We start from the raw sequence: 20,043 nt of genomic DNA, 5'->3' as shown, positions 1-20,043 counted from the left end.
TCAAACAAGAAAAGAGCAGAGTTGAGAGACAGTGAGTAACTGGGTTCTATAACATTGTTTGACTTCCTAATCAAGCAGTGATGGAAACCAGAGTTATCCCAGGACTATAAAGTTTCATGGAGCAATGAATTCCTTTCTTGCTTTTGTTAGTCTGGCTTTCCATCACTTGAAACTGAAATAGTTATAGCTGATATAACAAACATTCAGTTCAGAAAACTGAAGCTGGGGGAGATGGAATATGTTTCCCAATGTCACACAGAATGCTAGACACATAGCCAGGGCTATTTCTTTTGTAATAAGACACTGTGATGTTTCACTTTCATGGTTTTCTATGAGAAACTTCAACACTGTATAAATCCATTTTTCAAAGTAGGGACTAGAAATGTCAGGGAGGTAATAAGAGGGATAAAGAAGGCAATGGAGATCCAAGATCCAAAACGATAGTTTGACACTGACATCTACCTTCTACTTTCCCTCTGAACCACCAACATTACTGAATACCTGTGAGAAACAATTTTATGTCATGGTTATGTCTTCTAAATGGATTATTGGCTTTTAATTTTTTTCTGACAAAGGGGATAATGAAGGTGATATAATAAAGTACTGACATTATAGGGCACCTATTTTATCTCAGTAAGTAATTATACAGTCAAATGGATTATCCTTTGCCTGTGTTGTACACATGAAACAGTGCCAGTGATACCTAACCCTGAGCTGCCAGCTGGGGGAGGGAAGCAAGATAACCCCTGTGAGTGAGAGGTGGCATACTCTTGACAGGTACCATGCAAAGATAATGCATGCATTATCTCATTTATCCTCACAACAATTCTCTGAACCAAGTGTTAATACTGTCTGGATTTTACAAATGCCAAATCTGAAAATTAGAAACGTTAAATACTTTGGGCAGTGTCGCATATTTGGAAGCAGCTGAGGTAGAATTTGAGCCAAGGTGGTCCGTATCTGGAACCCACCCCCATGCTATATTATATTCTAATAGGTAGTAATGGAACAGGAACAAATATTTCAACTACAGGCACAATGTTGGCCTATATGTGGTCCACTGATACATGAATGGATAAAAAACATGGCATATACTTAAAATAGAATATTATTCAGCCTTTAAAAGGAAGGAAATCCTGCCATGTACTACAACATGGATGAACCTGCAGGACATTTTGCTAAGTGAAAAAAGCCCGTCACAGAACCGCAATATGTATTTTAACAAATCAAGTTCCTATTCCAGAGGGGAAAAAACCCCGAGGTTCCCTGCACAACTGCAAAATCTTGTGAGTCTTAAGCGATAATAAAAGGTAAGGTTATTTATACAGCAAATCCTTGTTATAATGGGGTTGATTATGTCGACGAGTTCAATGTCTGCTTTGATGAGTTTATTTTCCCGCATTAGGTTTCTTGCCTTAAGAGTTCTCTAGACTTTCCTGGATTTCTATGAAGCATTCTGTGCCTTTATTCATACAAAGTCAGTTTACTATAGAGAAGAAAATATGCTCTCTAATTTAATCTAATTTAAAGCAGTAATGCTTCATGCTTCAACACAAAGTCAAAAGTTCCCAGTTGTTCTATGAATTGGAAAATATGAGAAATATGGAGTGTGTGGAGAAGAAGACAGTACAATTCAGTCCCTAAATTTTGATCTGATTCATCCTTAAAGCAGATTGTGAGATCCCAGACACACATCCTCCTATAGTCCTGCCATATTAAATACCATTACTAATAGGAGGTTGGTTTCTCACAGAGTTGTAGTTAGCTCATAACTTTTCATAGACAATTAGTAATTTCTTTATTCTTATTACCTTCAGTTTGGATAGTTGTCCCAGATCTTTAGCTGCAGTGAAAATCATCTGGGGTCCCTAGAGACAAACACAGAAAAGGAGAGAAGAGAACTCAGTCATAAGATCTTCAGTAACAGTCAAAGTAGAGATGTAGTCAATAGACAATGACTCTATTTTTCTTATTATATTTGTAACTTTAATGCCATAAGCCCTTAACTGGTCTATTTTACGGCTTGGATCAAAGATATCTAGTACTGCTGGCAATACAACTATCTTCATAGGCATCCTACTTCTGGAAGTTTTAGTCTGAGTTACTGAATGGGTTACTGCTAGTGTATCCAGTTTAGTGTAGTGTATGTATTACCTCAGTGAGCTTTATCTTTTATTTCTTTATTTGTAGCAGAGGCAACTAATTCACTCCACTCCCCACCCCCCCCCAAATAAATCTATGCAAAATGTCAGGATCCAGAGCTGAAGAAGGTGGAGCTGGTCCACCTGACATGCCATCCAATCTATCAGAGCCCTGCCCTCGTAACTCCTCCCTCAGCCAGAGGTTTTCCCTAGCACCCCAAGGCCCTGGGGAGAGCTTGAAAAACATCAGAATAAACACCAGAAGCACTACTAGAATACTCAACAGTAGCCTAGAATGTTTTCACAATAAAGAAAACCAGCTATTCTGAAGTCGTAGTCTCCATGTTTTTATTGGAGCCTGTATATTCATTGAGAAATACATACTTGGAGATCTTGATGTTCGAGAAAATTGAGGTGATGGTTAGCGTTCCTAGGGAAGATCTTATATCAAAAAGTGAAATGTCATATACAGCACTTCTGCTATTATAACATGATAGGTGTAGTCTTGAAAAAACTCATATTCTGTAAAATTGTGCATTAGAAATAGTAGGGCTTTTGGGGAAAATAGGAGGGGGCAGTGCAAAGTCCATGCAATTTTGTTACCAAAGAATTATCAAAAACAATAAATGCTACTTTGGGAGACAGCATGAACAGCTCAAAGGGAGCTCGGTGAAGCTGGTGGCTACCTTGAGGGATATTAAAAATGTAAAAAAAAAAAACCCCAACACACAACAGCACAATAGAGTATAACGTGGGCTGAGACAATGCCTGTAGAAGTGGAGCTCTGAGCACAGGGACAGGGTAGCCTGCCTCGTGTGAGAGGCTAGGTGCATGTATCTGGATACAGACCGATGTGCAAGTATGCCCCCTTCCTCTTTTTTATCTTTTTAAAAACAGGATGAAAGGGCTCCTGCCTATGTAGCAGCCAAGCTTAGTGCTCTTTCCTATCCTGCTGAGGTTTATAGCTTTTCTGTTATATTCCCAAGCCTCTCACCTAGAAAAATTTACTTATAAAGCAACCCAGCTTGCAGATTGCACTGACATCATTCCTCTATTGGCAAATTAAGTGAGAGGTAACTGGTGTTACAGAAATGCATTACGTGTTATAGCAGAATAAGGAGTGTGTGAGAATGTGTGGGGGGGTGTGTGTTTCTGTATGTGATTTGGCCACCCACATGTGTAGGCTATAATGATTATACCATACACTCGTGGCATGAAGCAAAACTCAAAGTGATGTATATTTAACACTCACTGGCCATAAATCAACACAAACATATGAATCTTTGCACCTTGGAACACTTTACAAGAAAACATTTTCTATATAATCTCACTGGATAATTATGGACTGATTGTGCATGATTAATGGTGTCAATATATATTTTAGTTTAGTTTATAATTACTCATTATTTGCATCAACTTATCATCCTCAGTCACAGACAAAAAAATTATTCCATAGCAGGTGCTTGTTAGGGTTATTTCTTGCCTCGCGTGGCTCAGGATATGCTGAGTTAGCTGGACGGGGTATCCACTTGACCACTGTCTGACTTTTGCTGCCAACTGATCTTTCTGGTTCTTTTTGATTTCACTGTGTATGATACAATCACATTCTTCAAATGCACTAAAAGATGTCTCCTGTATTAACCACCAAGTGCGAAGGTGATAGATAAAAGCAAAAGGGAAAAGTAAAAATAATTCCAGATAGCAGTGTTGGCTTTATCTTCTTCAACTGTAAAATTGCAGAAAGAAACACAGCAGGCATATTCTATCAAAAATCTATTTCCCTGGGGTGAGGGGGTCATAATAAAATTAAATAAAAATTATATGTATAGACCAGATAACCCTACAAGTTGAGCTTTGATACATTTGTTTTTCAAGAGATAAATTTGAAATGTCAAGCCAGTGTGAAGTATGACTGCTATTGCCACTATTTAAAATTGATTTGTGATGGGGGTGCAGGAGGATTGCATTGGGAGTTTGGGACTGGCAGATGCAATATATTATATATAGAATGGATAAACAACAAGATCCTGTTGTTTAACACTGGGAACTATATTCAATATCTTGTAATAAACCATAATGGAAAAGAAAAAAATTGATTTGTATAAGGTGATGTCATTGGAATGATCACTGCTAAGACACTGTATACCACACCCTTTTCCCCAAAATGAATTTAATTACTATTTTGTGTGGATCAAAACCATTCATTGAAACAAAAAACAATTAGATGGGCTATTGAAAATATAATCAAATGTTAGTTTGAATACTTACTGTTTGATCTGTCAGAGGAGGGAGGACAATTTGTTTTCCTATTTTGTTGAGAACTAGCTTCCATAGTTCTTTCAATATTCGCTTCAGGACTGTTTTCTCACAGATTTTTGCTGAGAGACTTAATCTGAAATGAAATAAAACAATCACTTATAAGTCTCTTACGGAGATATCATTTTATTGATCAGAAATTCACATTTTCAGCACTGACATTCAAATACCTGAATAGGTCTTTATAATTTTCAGATGCTAAATTTCATTTCATTTACTGAAAAAAATACATAATATCAAAAATCTGTTTCATCATATTATACGTTAGGTAATTCACTGTTTGGTAGAAAATGAATTCAGAGTATTTCCTTTCTTAAATTGCATCCTAAACTGACATCAAGTCTCCCAAAGTATACAATTTTTACCTGCATTCCAGACTTGTATTTACTACATGCTCCATGTTCATGGTACAGGCCAAACACCAAAGCAGCACATTTTCATCACTATCTGGCACTGGACCAACATAACAACATGGCAAACATGCATATGATTTCACTCAAGAGCAAAACTTTACCAACTTTATTTATTTTCCACATTTATTGAGATACGATTGATATATAACATTGTGCATGTTTAGGGCACACAAGATAATGATTTGATATATGTACATACTGTGAAACAATCACCACCATAAATTTAGTTAACATTCATCACCTCACATAGTTATTTTGTTTTGGCTTGTGATAAAAACTTTTAAGATTTACTCTTAGCAATTTTCAAACATATAATTTAGTATAGTTTCCTATATTTACCATACTATATATATGCTGTGCATTACATCCTCAGGACTTATTTATCTTATAACTGGAAGTTTGTACCCTTTGACTCCCTTTACCTATTTCCAGCCAGCACAAATTTGTTCTCTGAGTTCAGATTTTCTAGATTCCCAATTTACCAACTTTAATAGGTTTAAGGGATTTCTTACAAATTCTTCTCATGGTGAGATAATGATGGTAACATCATCTAGCATTTATATAACACTTTAGTTTAGAAATCTCTTCTGCAGATTTCTCACTTATTATATGAGTATCTAGTATATCCATTTTAGAAATCAAAACCCAGCTCGGAGACTTTGGGGAACTTGTCTAAGGAAGTGAGGCTAGTAAGTGAGGGCTGAGAGCCAGTACATTGTCCAATGCCCCATGCTACCCTTGGTAAATGTACTTGTGTGTGAAGGCCCAGCAATACATGAAGGCACAGTGCTGCATAAAGATTTATGGAATGTACCATAATATGATACTGAACTCTTTGAGACTCCTTTAATAAGAGTTCATCAAACCTGTTGCACAGAGGGCCAAAGGGGGGGTCATATATTTCAAGGTAGCCTCATGGACTTTCTATAGTGCTACTAAGTACTCTGTACTTTTGGACTCAGAAATTATAAACTGGGTTCTGATAGAGACAGAATTGACTTTTAAATATATAATTAACACTTAAGGAATTAATATTTAAAGGCATCTGATGTGTGAGAGGCAAAGGGAGAGATTTCCCAAACACATTTTCATGTAGAAGTATTTCTCCTAACACTGCTGTGTATAGATACCTAATATATAAAAATACATGAAAGTGATCTCCTCTGGTTTAAGAGGAGAGTTGGGGGGGGAGTCCCTGAGCCATAGCTATGGAACTCTGTAGCCCCACTGGTTTGGAAACCATTGTTCAAAGGTGGTAGTTCTAGCTTCCTGGTAGATAGGTATTCGCTATATGGACATAGGGTGGAAACCAGATGATGTGTCATGGAAGAACAGCAGAACCTACCCTCAGAGAAATTCCTAGGATGATTTGAGACGCAACAAACCTGCCCATTTTACAGAGGATGTGTCATTTCCATTTCCTAAAGGTCTGAGTTTAAAAATTGATCTTGTTTTTATGGTCAGCTGATGTACTTGGCATGCTAACTAACCCTGTTTAAACTGCAACTGAACCAATAGGAATAAAATTGTTGACATGTTTGCAGCTCTGCATGGGATTTCTGTTAGCTGGAAATGGCCCTTATAGCTTGTTTTATAGAGTGGTGAGGTCTTGATGGAGAAAATGGAGCATAAAGAAATATGATGTTTTATTTAAGGAGGCTGCACAAAGAGTCTATACATTTATAATTTAACAATTTTTAAGGGGATTGTCTCAAAACCACCTTGAAGACTTACTTTGGCCCTTAATCATTCATTTTAAATAACAAAAAATAGAGGGGAAATCTAGCAACTGCTTCCTTAATTTAGTCAGAGTTAACCAACTTGGTAATGCAAGCTGAACACATATATTTTGGAACCTGAGCTATCTATTTTGGCTGACCACAGAACCAATTAACCAGACAATTTTCAAATGCCATGTAGACTAGCTGCTAATATGATTTCCTGTCACACAGTTGATCATATTCTCATGAAAATATATCCAGCTGCTTTTCCTACCCCCTGGAACACCCATCCCCTAACTCCATACTTCTAAAGCCTAACTGCCTTTAAAGAAGACCCAACCCAAGTGGAATTTCTACGGACCATCTGAACAGGAGATTATTACTTTACACCTTATTGCATTTATTCTACTTTTCTTATTTTTTCTTTCCAAACTCTTAGCTCCTTGAGAACAGAATTAATATCTAACTTTTAAAAAAGTCCTCTAACAAGTGGATTTATGGCTGTACATTCTGTATTAGCCCAGAAAATTTCCACAACTCTCCATGCCTCATATAATATCTCTTTCCAAAATTTTAAAATCTTTTACAATATTTTAAAGCTCATTGATGTTTTTCTATTTTTATATATGGTTTCTTTCTACTGAGAATTAGAGGAAATTACATACATGATGATATAATAAAGTATAATTAGAAAGAGAAAATAAGACTGAGGAAAATAAGAATCTAAATATCCTGAAAAGAAGAGCCAACCCACTTTATGTATTAGCTCTGTTTTGTAGATGATGAAATGGATTCAAGCTCCCTCAACTAGTAGATAACAGTATTAGGATAACTTCAAACTTTTTGTATGTTCCACAACTTTGCTTATAGCATCTGCAAAAATAAAGTTTTGTCAATGCTCAATGATGTGTCTCCAAACTGCTGCCTGGAATTCCAAAAACAGAAGGCATTCCAGTAGGAGTTTTAAGAAGATCAGGATTGCTTTGTCCTGCCCTCCACTCACCATCACATTCACAACTAAAGGGTAGTTTCTGTGATTCAATTAAGTCTTGTCCATAGAAAAGAGCCATATAAGATGACACAAATTTCAAGGGGTTATATAGGAGATGAGGTGATAAAAGTGTCTATTAGGAAACTAAAGATATGAAAATGCCTTTCTCTCTTTCTTCCTCTTCTCTCTCTTTTCTTCCTCCCTTTCTTCTACTTTTTTCTTCTATACCACTTGCCTACCTACTTCCTGCTAAGCTACCTAATTACCTATTCACCTATCTTCTAGATATTTCCCCCAGCAGACAGAAAATAAGACTGAATTTTTCTACCAAATACTAAAATTAAAGTGATAAGAACATTAGTCTTACTTATGCAGTAAGGTTATAAGCAAAGGAAAATGGAATTAATGTAGAAGTCATAAATATATAGAAGAGGTTCTCCTTACTGATTCCTTCTTTGTTATCCTTATCTTTAAGGAAAGGTACTGTATCCCTCTTATTTATCTTGGTCTCTTTGGCATTAATTAATTTTCCACAACAATATTAAATGAGGTGATATATGTAAACTAGTAGATATAATACTGGTCCCATGGTAGGCATTCAAAATCATTTTTTGCTTTTCTACCTTTAGTTCTGGTTTTAAGTATCACCATTTAAGAAATCATACCTCTTGCTGCTTTAGATCAATGGTTCCCAATTGTGAACACATTTTAAAATGTAGGTGCCTGGACCCTACTCCAAACTTACAAAATTAGAACTTCGAAGAGGAGGGATGGAACAGAAGCAAAATAAACCAAACTTTTTGGTTCAGAACACTGTCTTAGTTGGTCATAAAGACCTTCATTCCCACCCACTCCCACCACTACTGGACTGGAATCTCCATGGAATCAAGGACCTTGACTCTCCATCATCACTGTCCAGTGCCTAGATTAGAGTTTGAAACAGGTGGGCACTCAGTAAATAGTTATTGAAGGTGGGGTGAGGCAGCAATCTACTTGCCTCAGAGCTGAATTAACTGTAGTCACATTTCTGCTATTCTCTTCTTCAGCAGGTTTCTGACATGAAATCAGATATCCTGGAGTCAACTCAGTCTTTCTCCATGTCCAAGAAGTTGCAGAACAATATGTTATCTGAGAAGCATGAAATCCTAAATCTCTCTATGCCTCAGAGCAGCAACCTCCTTAGTTATCCATACTTATTTCCTCTCCCTTTTTCCTTTTCTGTACATAGTCATTCCCATCTAGTGATGAATTAAGAGTTTTTCTTTTTTAATGAATTGATCTATTTCTGTAGAAGCCCTTTTAAAGCTGTCCTACATAGAGGAAAATATGTTTTTTTTTTCTCTCAAATCCATATCAACCAAATTGAGGGCAGAGAATAAAGAGAAAACTGGGTAGAACACTTACATTTTGTCCAAGAAGTCCATGAGAGGTCTTAATACAACCTCTGCATCCATGGCTGTACTGTTCTTATTAGATGTGGTATTTCCATTTGCTCTCATTTGATTTAGTTCAAAACTCATCTGTTTTACGCACTCTTCAATGATAAGCTGGAAACTGAAAATAAAGAATATAAATTCTGGAATAAGAGCAAACATTTATGCCTTCCTTTGCCAGTGTCTATTAAATTCACCCCAAGGAGTTTGATCTATTTGCAATGGTGTGATAGCCCTTGCTCATTAGTTTTCAAACTTATTGTTTAGCTGCAAAAAATTTTGTTGCAGTGGAAGCTTACTTAGAACGCTTATATGTAAAGTAGGTAAGACTGATGCTTTTCAGGTCGAATTAACTTGAGTGGGAGATCATCTGGCCCCTATCACTAACAGTAATAGCTGAGATGTCCCTCTGAGCATTTTTTTGGAAAAATGACTGTGAGGGACTCTTGGCATCTGGGTACACCTTCTTCACTTAGCCTCTGGGACTCCACACCCTCTTAGCTTTCCTCCAACCTCACTAGCTGCTCCTTCTCCATTGTCTGACCTCTAACTATCGTAATAAGGTTGCCAGACTTAGCATATTAAAACACAGAATGCCTAGGTAATTTTAATTTCAGATAGTGAATAATTTTAGTGTAAGTATGCCCCATGTGATACTTGGGACATATTTATACTAAAGATTGTCCATTTTTATATAAAGTTCAAATTTAATTTGGCATATGCTGTAGTTTATCTGGCAACCCTACATTGGCAATCCCACCTCTAGGCTCAATCCTTGGACCACACCATTTCTCCATCAAAAATCACTTCTGTGGGGCTCACCTGGTGGCACAGTGGTTAAGAATCTGCCTACCAATGCAGGGGACACAGATTCGAGCCCTGGTCCAGGAAGATCCCATATGCTGTGGAGCAACTAAGCCCGTGTGCCACAACTACTGAGCCTACGCTCTAGAGCCTGCAAGCCACAACTACTGAGCCTGTGTGCCACACCTACAGAAGCCCACACACCTAGAGCCTGTGCTCCGCAACATGAGAAGCCACCACAATGAGAAGCCTGTGCACCGTGATAAAGAGTAGCCCCCATTCGCTGCAACTAGAGAAAGCCCGTGTGCAGGAATGAAGACCCAAAGCAGCCAAACATACATAAATAATAAAATGAAATAAATTTATTAAAAAAATCACTTCGTTGGCAATCATATCTAGTCTCATGATTTTCTTACCGTCTGTATACTGGTGATTGCCAAATATACATCTATAGATATGACTTCTACTCTAAAATACAAACCATTATTAAACTGCCTATGTAGCCTTTTTACTTAGATAGAAGTCTAATGAATTCTTCTCATCCAATCTAATGAAATTTTCAACATCCAATCCGTCAGCAGATCTTTATAAAGTATATTAAATCTGAGGATCTATTATTACTTCCACAAAGCTACTGCACACCAAGCCACCATTATCTTTCACCTGAACTTGTGTAATAATTTCCTACATTATCTCTCTGTTCAACCCTCTACAGGTATCTTTTAAAATAGAAACCAGATCATGTTCCTTTCTTGCTAAAAACCTTCAATGGCTTCCAGATCCACTGGGAAAAAAAAGCTTAGAATGTATTTCATGGAGTTAATTAAATCCCAACATATTCTGGCCCTGAAAACTTCCTTGATGTCATTTCTTGCCACTATTCCCTCTGCTTCATTGCAGTCCCGCCACAGTAGTCTCCCTGGTGTCCTTAGAATTCTCTGAGGACACTCTTATCTCATGGCCACTGTTATGTTCCCTCCGCCATGCAATTTCTCATGGGTCTGTTAGTCCCTCACTTATTACAGGCATAAGCCAAATGTTACCTCCTCGGAAAAGTCTTTCATAAATACTCCACCTGAAATGAAATTCCTATCATTCTCCATTTCCTTACAGTTCTTTATTGCATTCTCCATTATTTGACACATTACATAGTTTTTATCTATTTGTTTGTTGTCTATTGCTCCAAATAGAATATAAGCTCCATGAGGGCAGGACCGTTTTTTTCAGTGTTATATACCCATACCATGAGTTCCTCAAGAAATATTGGCTGAATGTATCAATGGACCATCCTCCTTCCACCCACCCTTATTAAATGTGTTGAACAGATAAATGGCCTGTTTAACAACACCCCATGACCTCCCCCACTTAAACCCTGTGCTCTACATGCCTATACTGCCCCACTAACCCCCCAAAACAAGATAGAAATATATAAATACATAGAATTTAATTAATCTATCAAACAGTGTGAACATTTCAGTGCTCAAAGTAAGACAGACCTAGAAAATAAACCCTAATCATACCAATGAATCACTTAGATATATACCACTTATATAGACAGACATCTCCCTAGATCTATCAGCCATTTTCATTAAAATTTTAATACTAAATCTAACATAAATTATACAGGATAACTACATACATGTTACATCATTATATAAACACAACTTGTTAATGTAGCTTAAATTCTAAAGCAAGGCACTGAAAATGCCTAGATGAGTTTACTAACTCCATACTAACTCCCAGCCTTTCTATTAATTTTTAATAAAATTACACATGCAAGCATCTGCACCCCAGTGAGAATGCTCTCTAAATCATTACTATTAAATGGAGCAGGTATCAAGCACACTAATAGTAGTAGCTCATAACACCTTGCTTAACCACACCCCTATGGGAAACAGCAGTGATAAAAATTAAGCCTTAAATGAAAGTTCGACTAAGTTACATTATCTAGGGTTGGTAAACTTCGTGCCAGCCATCTTGGTCATATGATTAATCCAAATGAATAGAAAACTGGGGTAAAGCCTGTTAAAGAGTAATAAAAAATAAAGTTAAATTCTAACTAAACCCTAAAAAGCCATAGCTAAAATAAACTATGAAAGTGACCTTAATGTCTCCTGATTACACAACAGCTAAGACCCAAACTGGGATTAGATACCCCACTATACTTAGCCCTAAACCCTAATTATAATAACAAAATTATTCACCAGAGTATAACTGGCAGCAGCTTAAAACTCAAAGGACTTGGCAATGCTTCCCACCCCTCTAGAGGAGCCTGTTCTATAATCAATAAACCCCAATAAACCTCACCAAGCTTTGCTAATTCAGTCTATATACTGCCATCTTCAGCAAACCCTAAAAAGGAATAAATGTAAGCATAAATATTATACATAAAAAGTTAGGTCAAGGTGTAACCTATGGGATAGGAAGAAATGGGCTACACTTTCTGTTTCGAGAATGTACTTCTCACACACGAAAGTTTTTATGAAAACTAAAAACCAAAGGAGGATTTAGTAGTAAATTAAGAATACAGTGCTTAGTTGAACAAGGCCATGAAGCACGCACACACTGCCCATCACCATCCTCAAGTATTATAACAACTTCCTATAACCTATTAACAGACACCAAATATATGAGAGGAGACAAGTTGTAACAGGGTAAGCATACTGGAAAGTGTGCTTGGATCAATCAAAGCATAGCTTAAATAAAAGCACCTCGTTTATACCTAGGGGATTTCATAATCTATGAATACTTTGAACAACTCTAGCCGAAACCTCCACAAATTTTACTAACACAAGCAAATTAAATAAATTGTTCACTCAGCATTTAAAGTACAGGAGTTAGAAATTTAAAACAACCTTTGGCGCTATAGAGAAAGCACCATAAGGGAATGATGAAAGAAGCATTACAAGTAATAAAAAGCAAAGTTTACCCCTTTTACATTTTGCATAATGATTTAACTAGTTAACATTTAACAAAGAGAACTTAGCTAAATACCCCGAAACCAGATGAGCTACTTATGAACAGTTTGTAGAACAAACTCATCTATGTAGCAAAATAGTTAGAATGTTTATAAGCAGAGGTGACGAGCCTAATGAGCCTGGTGACAGCTGGTTGTCCAAGAAAAAAATATTAGTTTAACTTTAAAAATTACCAAAAAATTAGAAATTTTAATGTATTTTTAAATGTTAATCTAAAAAGGTATAGCCTTTTAGAAACGGATACAACCTTATCTAGAGAGTAAATAAACAACACCATAGTTGGCTTAAAAGCTCTTTCAATTAGGAAAGCTTTCAAGCTCAACAATAACTTTATCTTAATATCAACAATAAGCAAATCAACCCCTAGTTTTACACTGGACTAATCTATTAACCAATAGAAGCAATAATGTTAATATGAGTAATAAGAAATATTTCTCCTTGCATAAGCTTACATCAGTAACTGATATTAATAGTTAACAGCAAATAAACATAATCCAACATTAACTTATTTATTAAGTACACTGTTAACCCAACACAGTCAAGCACTCAAGGAAAGATTAGAAAAAAGATTAAGTCTGTGAAGAGTAAGCCTTAGAATTACTGTTTTCATTCTTTACATCCTCTACACCAATTTGGGTGGTTCTTACCTAAGCAGCAGAAAATAGTAAGAGATTTAAACAGTGGAGACCTTCAGCGAATCCACCCTTCCTCTATGTTGTCTGTTACTTCCATACCTCCAACAATTGGAGTAATTATAGTACACATTCAGGCAGGCAAGAAAAAAGCCAGTTAGGATAATGAGGGTAAATAAAAGTTTGGGAAATGATCACATCACGGGAATGGTGATGAGAAGGAGGGAGTTGATTTTAGTATTGAAATCAAGTCAGTCCCATTCCCCTTTCTCCACACACAATGATTACACAGTTCATGTTATTTAAGAAGGATCCAAATGCATCAATTCCTCACATTTTATATAGGAGTTGAGGAAATTTCACTATATAATGGTGTCATTATTCATTAAATAGAAATTATATAAATATTTATTAATGTATGTATGCATTCTACAAATGTTTAATTAATACTTACTGTGTGCCCGTCTCAGTTACTAGGATACATCAATGAACAAAACAGATAAAATTCCTTACTCTTATGGCACATATTTGACCCTTTATTTTTGAATTTACTTTATAAAAATATTATAGTTAGTCTGTTGTTAAATATTTCATTTTTCTAGTTTTTGGTTTTGCTACCTAATATGGGAAATCTTTGATGTATTTTATTTTATTTATTTATTTTTTAACATCTTTATTGGAGTGTAATTGCTTTACAATGGTGTGTTAGTTTCTGCTTTATAACAAAGTGAATCAGTTATACATATACATATGTTCCCATATCTCTTCCCTCTTGCATCTCCCTCCTTCCCACACTCCCTATCTCACCCCTCTAGGTGGTCACAAACCACCGAGCTGATCTCCCTGTGCTATGCGGCTACTTCCCACTAGCTATCTATTTTACGTTTGGTAGTGTATATATGTCCATGCCACTCTCTCACTTTGTCACAGCTTACCCTTCCCCCTCCCTATATTCTCAAGTCTGATGTATTTTAAATTATCACAACTTGGGTGTTTTTCTTGCTCCTGATATAGCAGGTTTAAAAATATTGGTCCGTATTTTTGAGCATGTAATCAAGGCCTGATTCTAATTCTACCATTGTGTTTTGGCTGTTTCCATCTTTGGCTCCTGACTTCTCTGTGACTTTCTTTACTAGTGATACCACCATTTTTGTCCCTCTGCATTTGGTTCTTTGATCCTTGGATCTCAGTATGCCTCTGTGGATGTGGCTCATTTCTTGGCTCTCTGTGTATTTATCTCATTCAATGGAATATGCTGTTTCAGGTTTAGGTTCAAAGGAAGCTGAATGCCTAACCATTTGGTGTTTTTCTGGCTGGACCTGCCTTTGGACTTTTGTCAGGTAGTGGTTGGGGGGAAGGGTGGCATTGGGGGTAGTGAAGAACAGCCGGGCTTCAGATGTGAGAAGGGCATGATGGTGGTGGGTGTATTTAGTGAAGGGTAGTGGTGGTAGATACTTGGGGCAAGAGAAAGGAAAGGTAAATAATGTTGGAAAAGTTGACCTAGTTGATTTACTACTGGGCATCAGTGATCCTGCTGACTATAGTAATAATCATCTTTGAAATAGCTACTTTCTTTTGAACTTATTCTCAAATCAGTGTACTGGGGTGGAGGATAGACTGAGCAGAAGGTATGATACTCATGATCCAAAAATGTACAAACAGGTTCCTACAACAGACCCATATGGTAAACACCCACCAGAAGCCAGCTCTATGTGGGGGGATGAGGCATATGGAGGAAGGATTACCAGAGAATAAAAGAGAATGATATTCTACCTTAGCATGAATCCAGGGTGAATCAACACCTGCATTTGACCCGAAAATCTTTTGTCTCTATCAATTTTTGGTAAATTCATCTAAAGAGTCTTCTTTTTTTCTATCCATTTTATAGTTGAAAAGTTTTTATTAATCAGCAGTACCAGGTAATAATGACAGACTCTGTGAGCACTCAAGATGCCAAACACACAGAAGAAATCCTATGAAATATTCCTAAATTTTTAATCTACTTAATCCAGCCAGCCACTGGCATTAAAGATATCATTAAAAGAAATGTAATAAATCAAAAAACCAAGCTGCAAAATGTGTGTAAGCAGAAACCTAAGTGGCACAGGTTTTGAAAACGTTAAGAACATCCTTAAGATATCATTGAAATCCTATTGCTTAGTCTCAGTTCCCAGGTGGCTGTCCTGTGCATGTTATCAGGAACCTGGGGACCTGGGCTTCAGATGTTTGCTTTGGCTCTGTCCTGGCTTTCCTGAAAAATCACCCTACCAGCTACATAGGGTAGAATAATTTGATTGTGGGTTTTAATAACAGTAGATGAAATGGATTTGGGGCAATTAATTATGCACTTAACTTTAAAACTCTAGACCACTAATTTAGACTGTAAGAAGGATGGATTCAGTTTGACTTCACAGCATAAAGTCCAGCATGAAATTATCCAGTTTGACTTCACAGCATGATCACACTGATCATTATGGACTTCCCCCCTACCCTGAGTGTGTGATGCAGACCTGGTTGGCAGTATGGGAAATAAATCTATGGCAACAAAGATATAATAATTATTCTTTTTATAAGGAAAACATGACATGTGGGCTGTTTATTTCAATAATCCTAGCTCTCTTAGAGCTATATTTAAAAATAATGAAGAAATATAAACAGGGTAACAAGGAGTTTCAATATCTAGGTTAAAATAGCTGACTTCATATGACTAAAGTACTTCAAGTGCCCTCCTAAAGGCATCTCTCCTTATTTCATAACTGAAGTTTGCTAAGTTTTTCCAATCATAATATGTATTTCAGCCTTTGTAACCTGAATATTCCCCAATCTTAAACAAAACAGAATAAAAAGTACTTGTTCAGAGGATGATTTGGATACATTACAGAAAATAATTTGAATACCTTTTTTTAATTTAATTATAGTTTCTATTCTGTTTAGTCATCTTATTTCCCGTAAGGTTCTTAACACCTCTAGCTATTCCTGACCCCTTTTTTCTCCCCTTAACTTTGCTAAATAATCTCTATTTTTGCGTTTGTAGCTGAAGGCAACAGTCCTTCTCCTAATCACATATCAACTTACAACTAGAATAAAGAGAGGTAAGCCTCTAAGTGTCATCCCAAGTCAGAGCCAACGAGCCCCCAAATCTCTGGGACAATGTCTGCCTCTCCAACTCCTTGTAAGCAGAAACTTCAAATTGCTTACTAACATTTAGGCCAAGTATGCAGGATCATCCAGGTCAGCTAACAACACAAAGCAGAAGGCAGAGCTAAGACCCTAAAAGCTCAAAACATCAAGACTGCATCTGGCCCAGCACTTAAACTATGAGAGGGGATTCCATGAAAATAATGAACACACCTCTGATACTGAAGAGAAGTCCAAGCATAGGATTTTTCTTTACTTTGCCTCATTTCTGCATTTGAGAAAAAAATGATACTTTCAGTGTCTTTTTTGTTTTAGTCTTTTGGATTTAAGAGTGGCAAAACTAATCAATGAATGTGTGTTAAGCATGTATCTTTCCAAAACACACTAATAAGTGATGACTGGGATTCAAAGAGATAACTAGCCCTCTCCATAAGAGTAAATTTCAGTCTTATTTGAGAACTGAAGACATAGCTTCAAATAATAAGTCAACATTTATTGAACTAATATTTAAAGCAAATTCTGTATGAAATTAATGAACCTCATCAAAAATGTGTTTGAGTTACCATTGCATTAAAAACAAAAACAAAACAAAACAAAAAACACATAGGAATAAACCTACCTAAGGAGGCAAAAGCCCTGTACTACAAAAACTATAAGATGCTAAAAGAAATCAAAGACCACACAAACAGGTGGAAAGATACTGTGTTCTTGGATTGGAAGAATCAATATTGTTAAAATGACCATACTACCCAAGGCAATCTTCAGATTCAATGCAAACCCTATCAAATTACCAATGGCATTCTTCACACAACTGAAACAAAAATTTTTTTAATTTTTATGGAAACACAAAAGACCCTGAATAGCCAAAGCAATCTTGAGAAAGAGCAGAGCTGGAGGAATCATGCTCCCTGACTTCATACTATGCTACAGACTATACTACAAAGCTACAGTAATCAATACAGTATGGTACTGGCATGAAAACAGACACATAAATCAATGGAAAAGGACAGAAAGCCCAGAAATAAACCCATGCACTTATGGTCAATTATTCTATGACAAAGGAGGCAAGAATCCACAATGGAGAAAAGAGAGTCTCTTCAATAAGTGGTGCTGGGAAAACTAGACAGCTACATGTAAAAGAATGAAATTAGAACATTCTCTAACACCATATACAAAAATAAACTCAAGGTGGATTAAAGACCTAAATATAAGACTGGATACTATAAAACTCTTAGAGGAAAACATAGGCAGAACACTCTTTGACATAAATCACAGCAATATTTTTTGGATCTGTCTCCTGAAGTAAAGGAAATAAAAGCAAAAATAAACAAATGGGACCTCATTAAACTTAAAAACTTTTGCACAGCAGAGGAAACCATCAACAAAATGAAAAGACAACCTACTGAATGGGAGAAAATATTTGCAAATGATATGACCGATAAAGGACTAATTCTAATCTATTTTAAGATTTGCTGATGAGATGATGGCTTTTTCCTATAGATCCAAAATGAAGTTTATCTAGGATGAACTTGTCATTCTTTAGAAACACACCATAGGCAAGCAAAGTTAATTAAAAAAAAAAGACAAAACATAGATATGTCAGTAGTTTCCCATGAGCTAATTGCATTAACATTTTTAAAGCCTAAAACAAATCATCCTGACTTAATTCAGTTATGGGGTTAAGAGTTCAGTTCTTTGGAAGTGAAACCACACTGATATGTATGGCATGAACCCAACTCATACTTGTTATATATGTGAGGATTTTCTCCCTGCCTTCCTTCCTCCCTCTATTCTTTCAACAGCCAATTGCTAAGCTCTAAATACTAGAATTGCAAATAAGAATGAGATGTTAAGAAACATACAATAAAGAGAGGGAAAGAAGAAAGTTAACCAGAACTTAGAGCATACAGTTGTAAGTGCTACTCAACTGCAGGATACTGGGGAGCAGGAGTTCTGGGGAGCAAGCAGCAAGACATCACTATAAGATCGCAGGGTCATGGAAGATTTTCCAGAGGAGGTGATGCTTAGATTGAGTCTTGAAGTTAAATGGATTTAGACAGTCAGAGGAGAGAGACAGTGTTGAAGGCATGATTATCATTAAATGAAACATAATACATTTGGATAGTAATTACTTAGGCTACTTACCTTTCACCATAAGTGACACTGAGCTCATCCAGAACCCCATTGAGTTTAACCTGAAGTTCTTTCAGAACAGTACTAGCTTCAGGATCTAGCTGCAAAGAGACCATAAACAATATTACTTTGGAGTTCTGAGAGAGCATGCCTTTTATCTCTTAGAACATTTTGCTTATTACAAGGTAAACGTCAAACAATATAGCATACATATACTGTATTCTTTCGTTTCCTTTTTTTAACGTTTGAAATCAAATGCAAAATTTAGATAATTCTAATGAAACCAGAAGAGTTCTTACATTTGAAAAAATTGATTGAAATGCATAGCATGCATACAAAAAAGAGCTAGAGAGCAAAGCCTTTGTTGGTTACAGCAGTGGGATGCAAGGTATGACAAAATATCCTACAGAACTTGATAACTTCATAACTTAGAAAACTGGTTATACATTAGTTGAACATATGTGTTGCTTGAAAATACATTTTCATATTTAATATCCCTGTAAATAAATAGGCCCATTGAAAACTTTAAAAAATGGCTAAAAATTAATTTTTGCATGTTGTGTTGTGCCTTATTTCTCCAAGTATGGAATTAAAAGTAATAAACAATTATCCTATTGCTCCAGTGTGTTTCTCTGGAGGTGACAGGGCTAACTTTTCTTCCTGGATGCCAATTGGTAACTCAGAGTTCAAGATTCAAAGTTTCCCATTTTATTTATTTATTTTTAAATTTTTCTTTTTGGGGGAGGGGGCAAAAGAAAAATAATTAAATCAAGAGGACATTTTATGCTTACTCTTACAATGTAAAAGCCAATTATTCTTTTTAACTGATTTCAGTGCTAAAATAATATGAATCAATATTAGAAAATAACATACTACAAATGAACACAAACAAATAAAACATCAAACTATTAACGTGGCAGTATTTTTTTATAATTAAATGATGAACACAAACTTTACCAGCATTTAGAAAATTTTATCCTGTTTGTTAATTTAATTTTTGCAAACTAGATGTCAAAATAGAATAACTTATAATAGATGTACTGTATCTAGCTGATAGAAATTCATGTAAAGGGAAACCTAGAATATTCTCTGAAATTTAAGCCAATCTTCCTTTGAATCTTCAGAAATTCAATTTCCTACCATTAGTACCTATAGTTCTTGCCCAAGCTGAACTATTGTTGAAGAGAGGGGCATAGGATGAAGACAACTTTGGGGAGTAGAGAGAGTTAAAGGAGGACTTGGTATAAACAAGAGAACCTAAGAACACCAAATACATATATGACCCAAATCAGTTTAAACTGGGAGGCAACCCAGGACCAAAAAGTGTCCCTAATGGAATACAC

General features: G+C 36.1%; 1 protein-coding gene across 1 annotated transcript in view; it reads right to left on the bottom strand.

Annotated features, from left to right (window-relative positions):
- UNC13C (unc-13 homolog C) overlaps positions 1–20,043 on the bottom strand; it is a gene marked incomplete at its 3' end in the record, with an annotated part of 599,652 nt that overhangs the window by 61,078 nt on the left and 518,531 nt on the right. Inside the window, exons 25-28 of the mRNA XM_081228462.1 lie at positions 18,713–18,801; positions 8,987–9,136; positions 4,410–4,533; positions 1,812–1,868 (exon numbers count right to left, since the gene is read on the bottom strand). Coding sequence (XP_081084588.1) covers positions 1,812–1,868; positions 4,410–4,533; positions 8,987–9,136; positions 18,713–18,801 — 420 coding nt within the window. The remainder of the gene's footprint in view (positions 1–1,811; positions 1,869–4,409; positions 4,534–8,986; positions 9,137–18,712; positions 18,802–20,043) is intronic.

This window comes from Mesoplodon bidens (genome assembly GCF_964165515.1).
Source record: "Mesoplodon bidens genome assembly, chromosome: 3".
NCBI lineage: Eukaryota > Metazoa > Chordata > Mammalia > Artiodactyla > Ziphiidae > Mesoplodon > Mesoplodon bidens.
The sequence above is the reverse complement of the archived record's forward strand: the minus strand, read 5'-3'. Positions and strand labels throughout refer to the sequence as shown.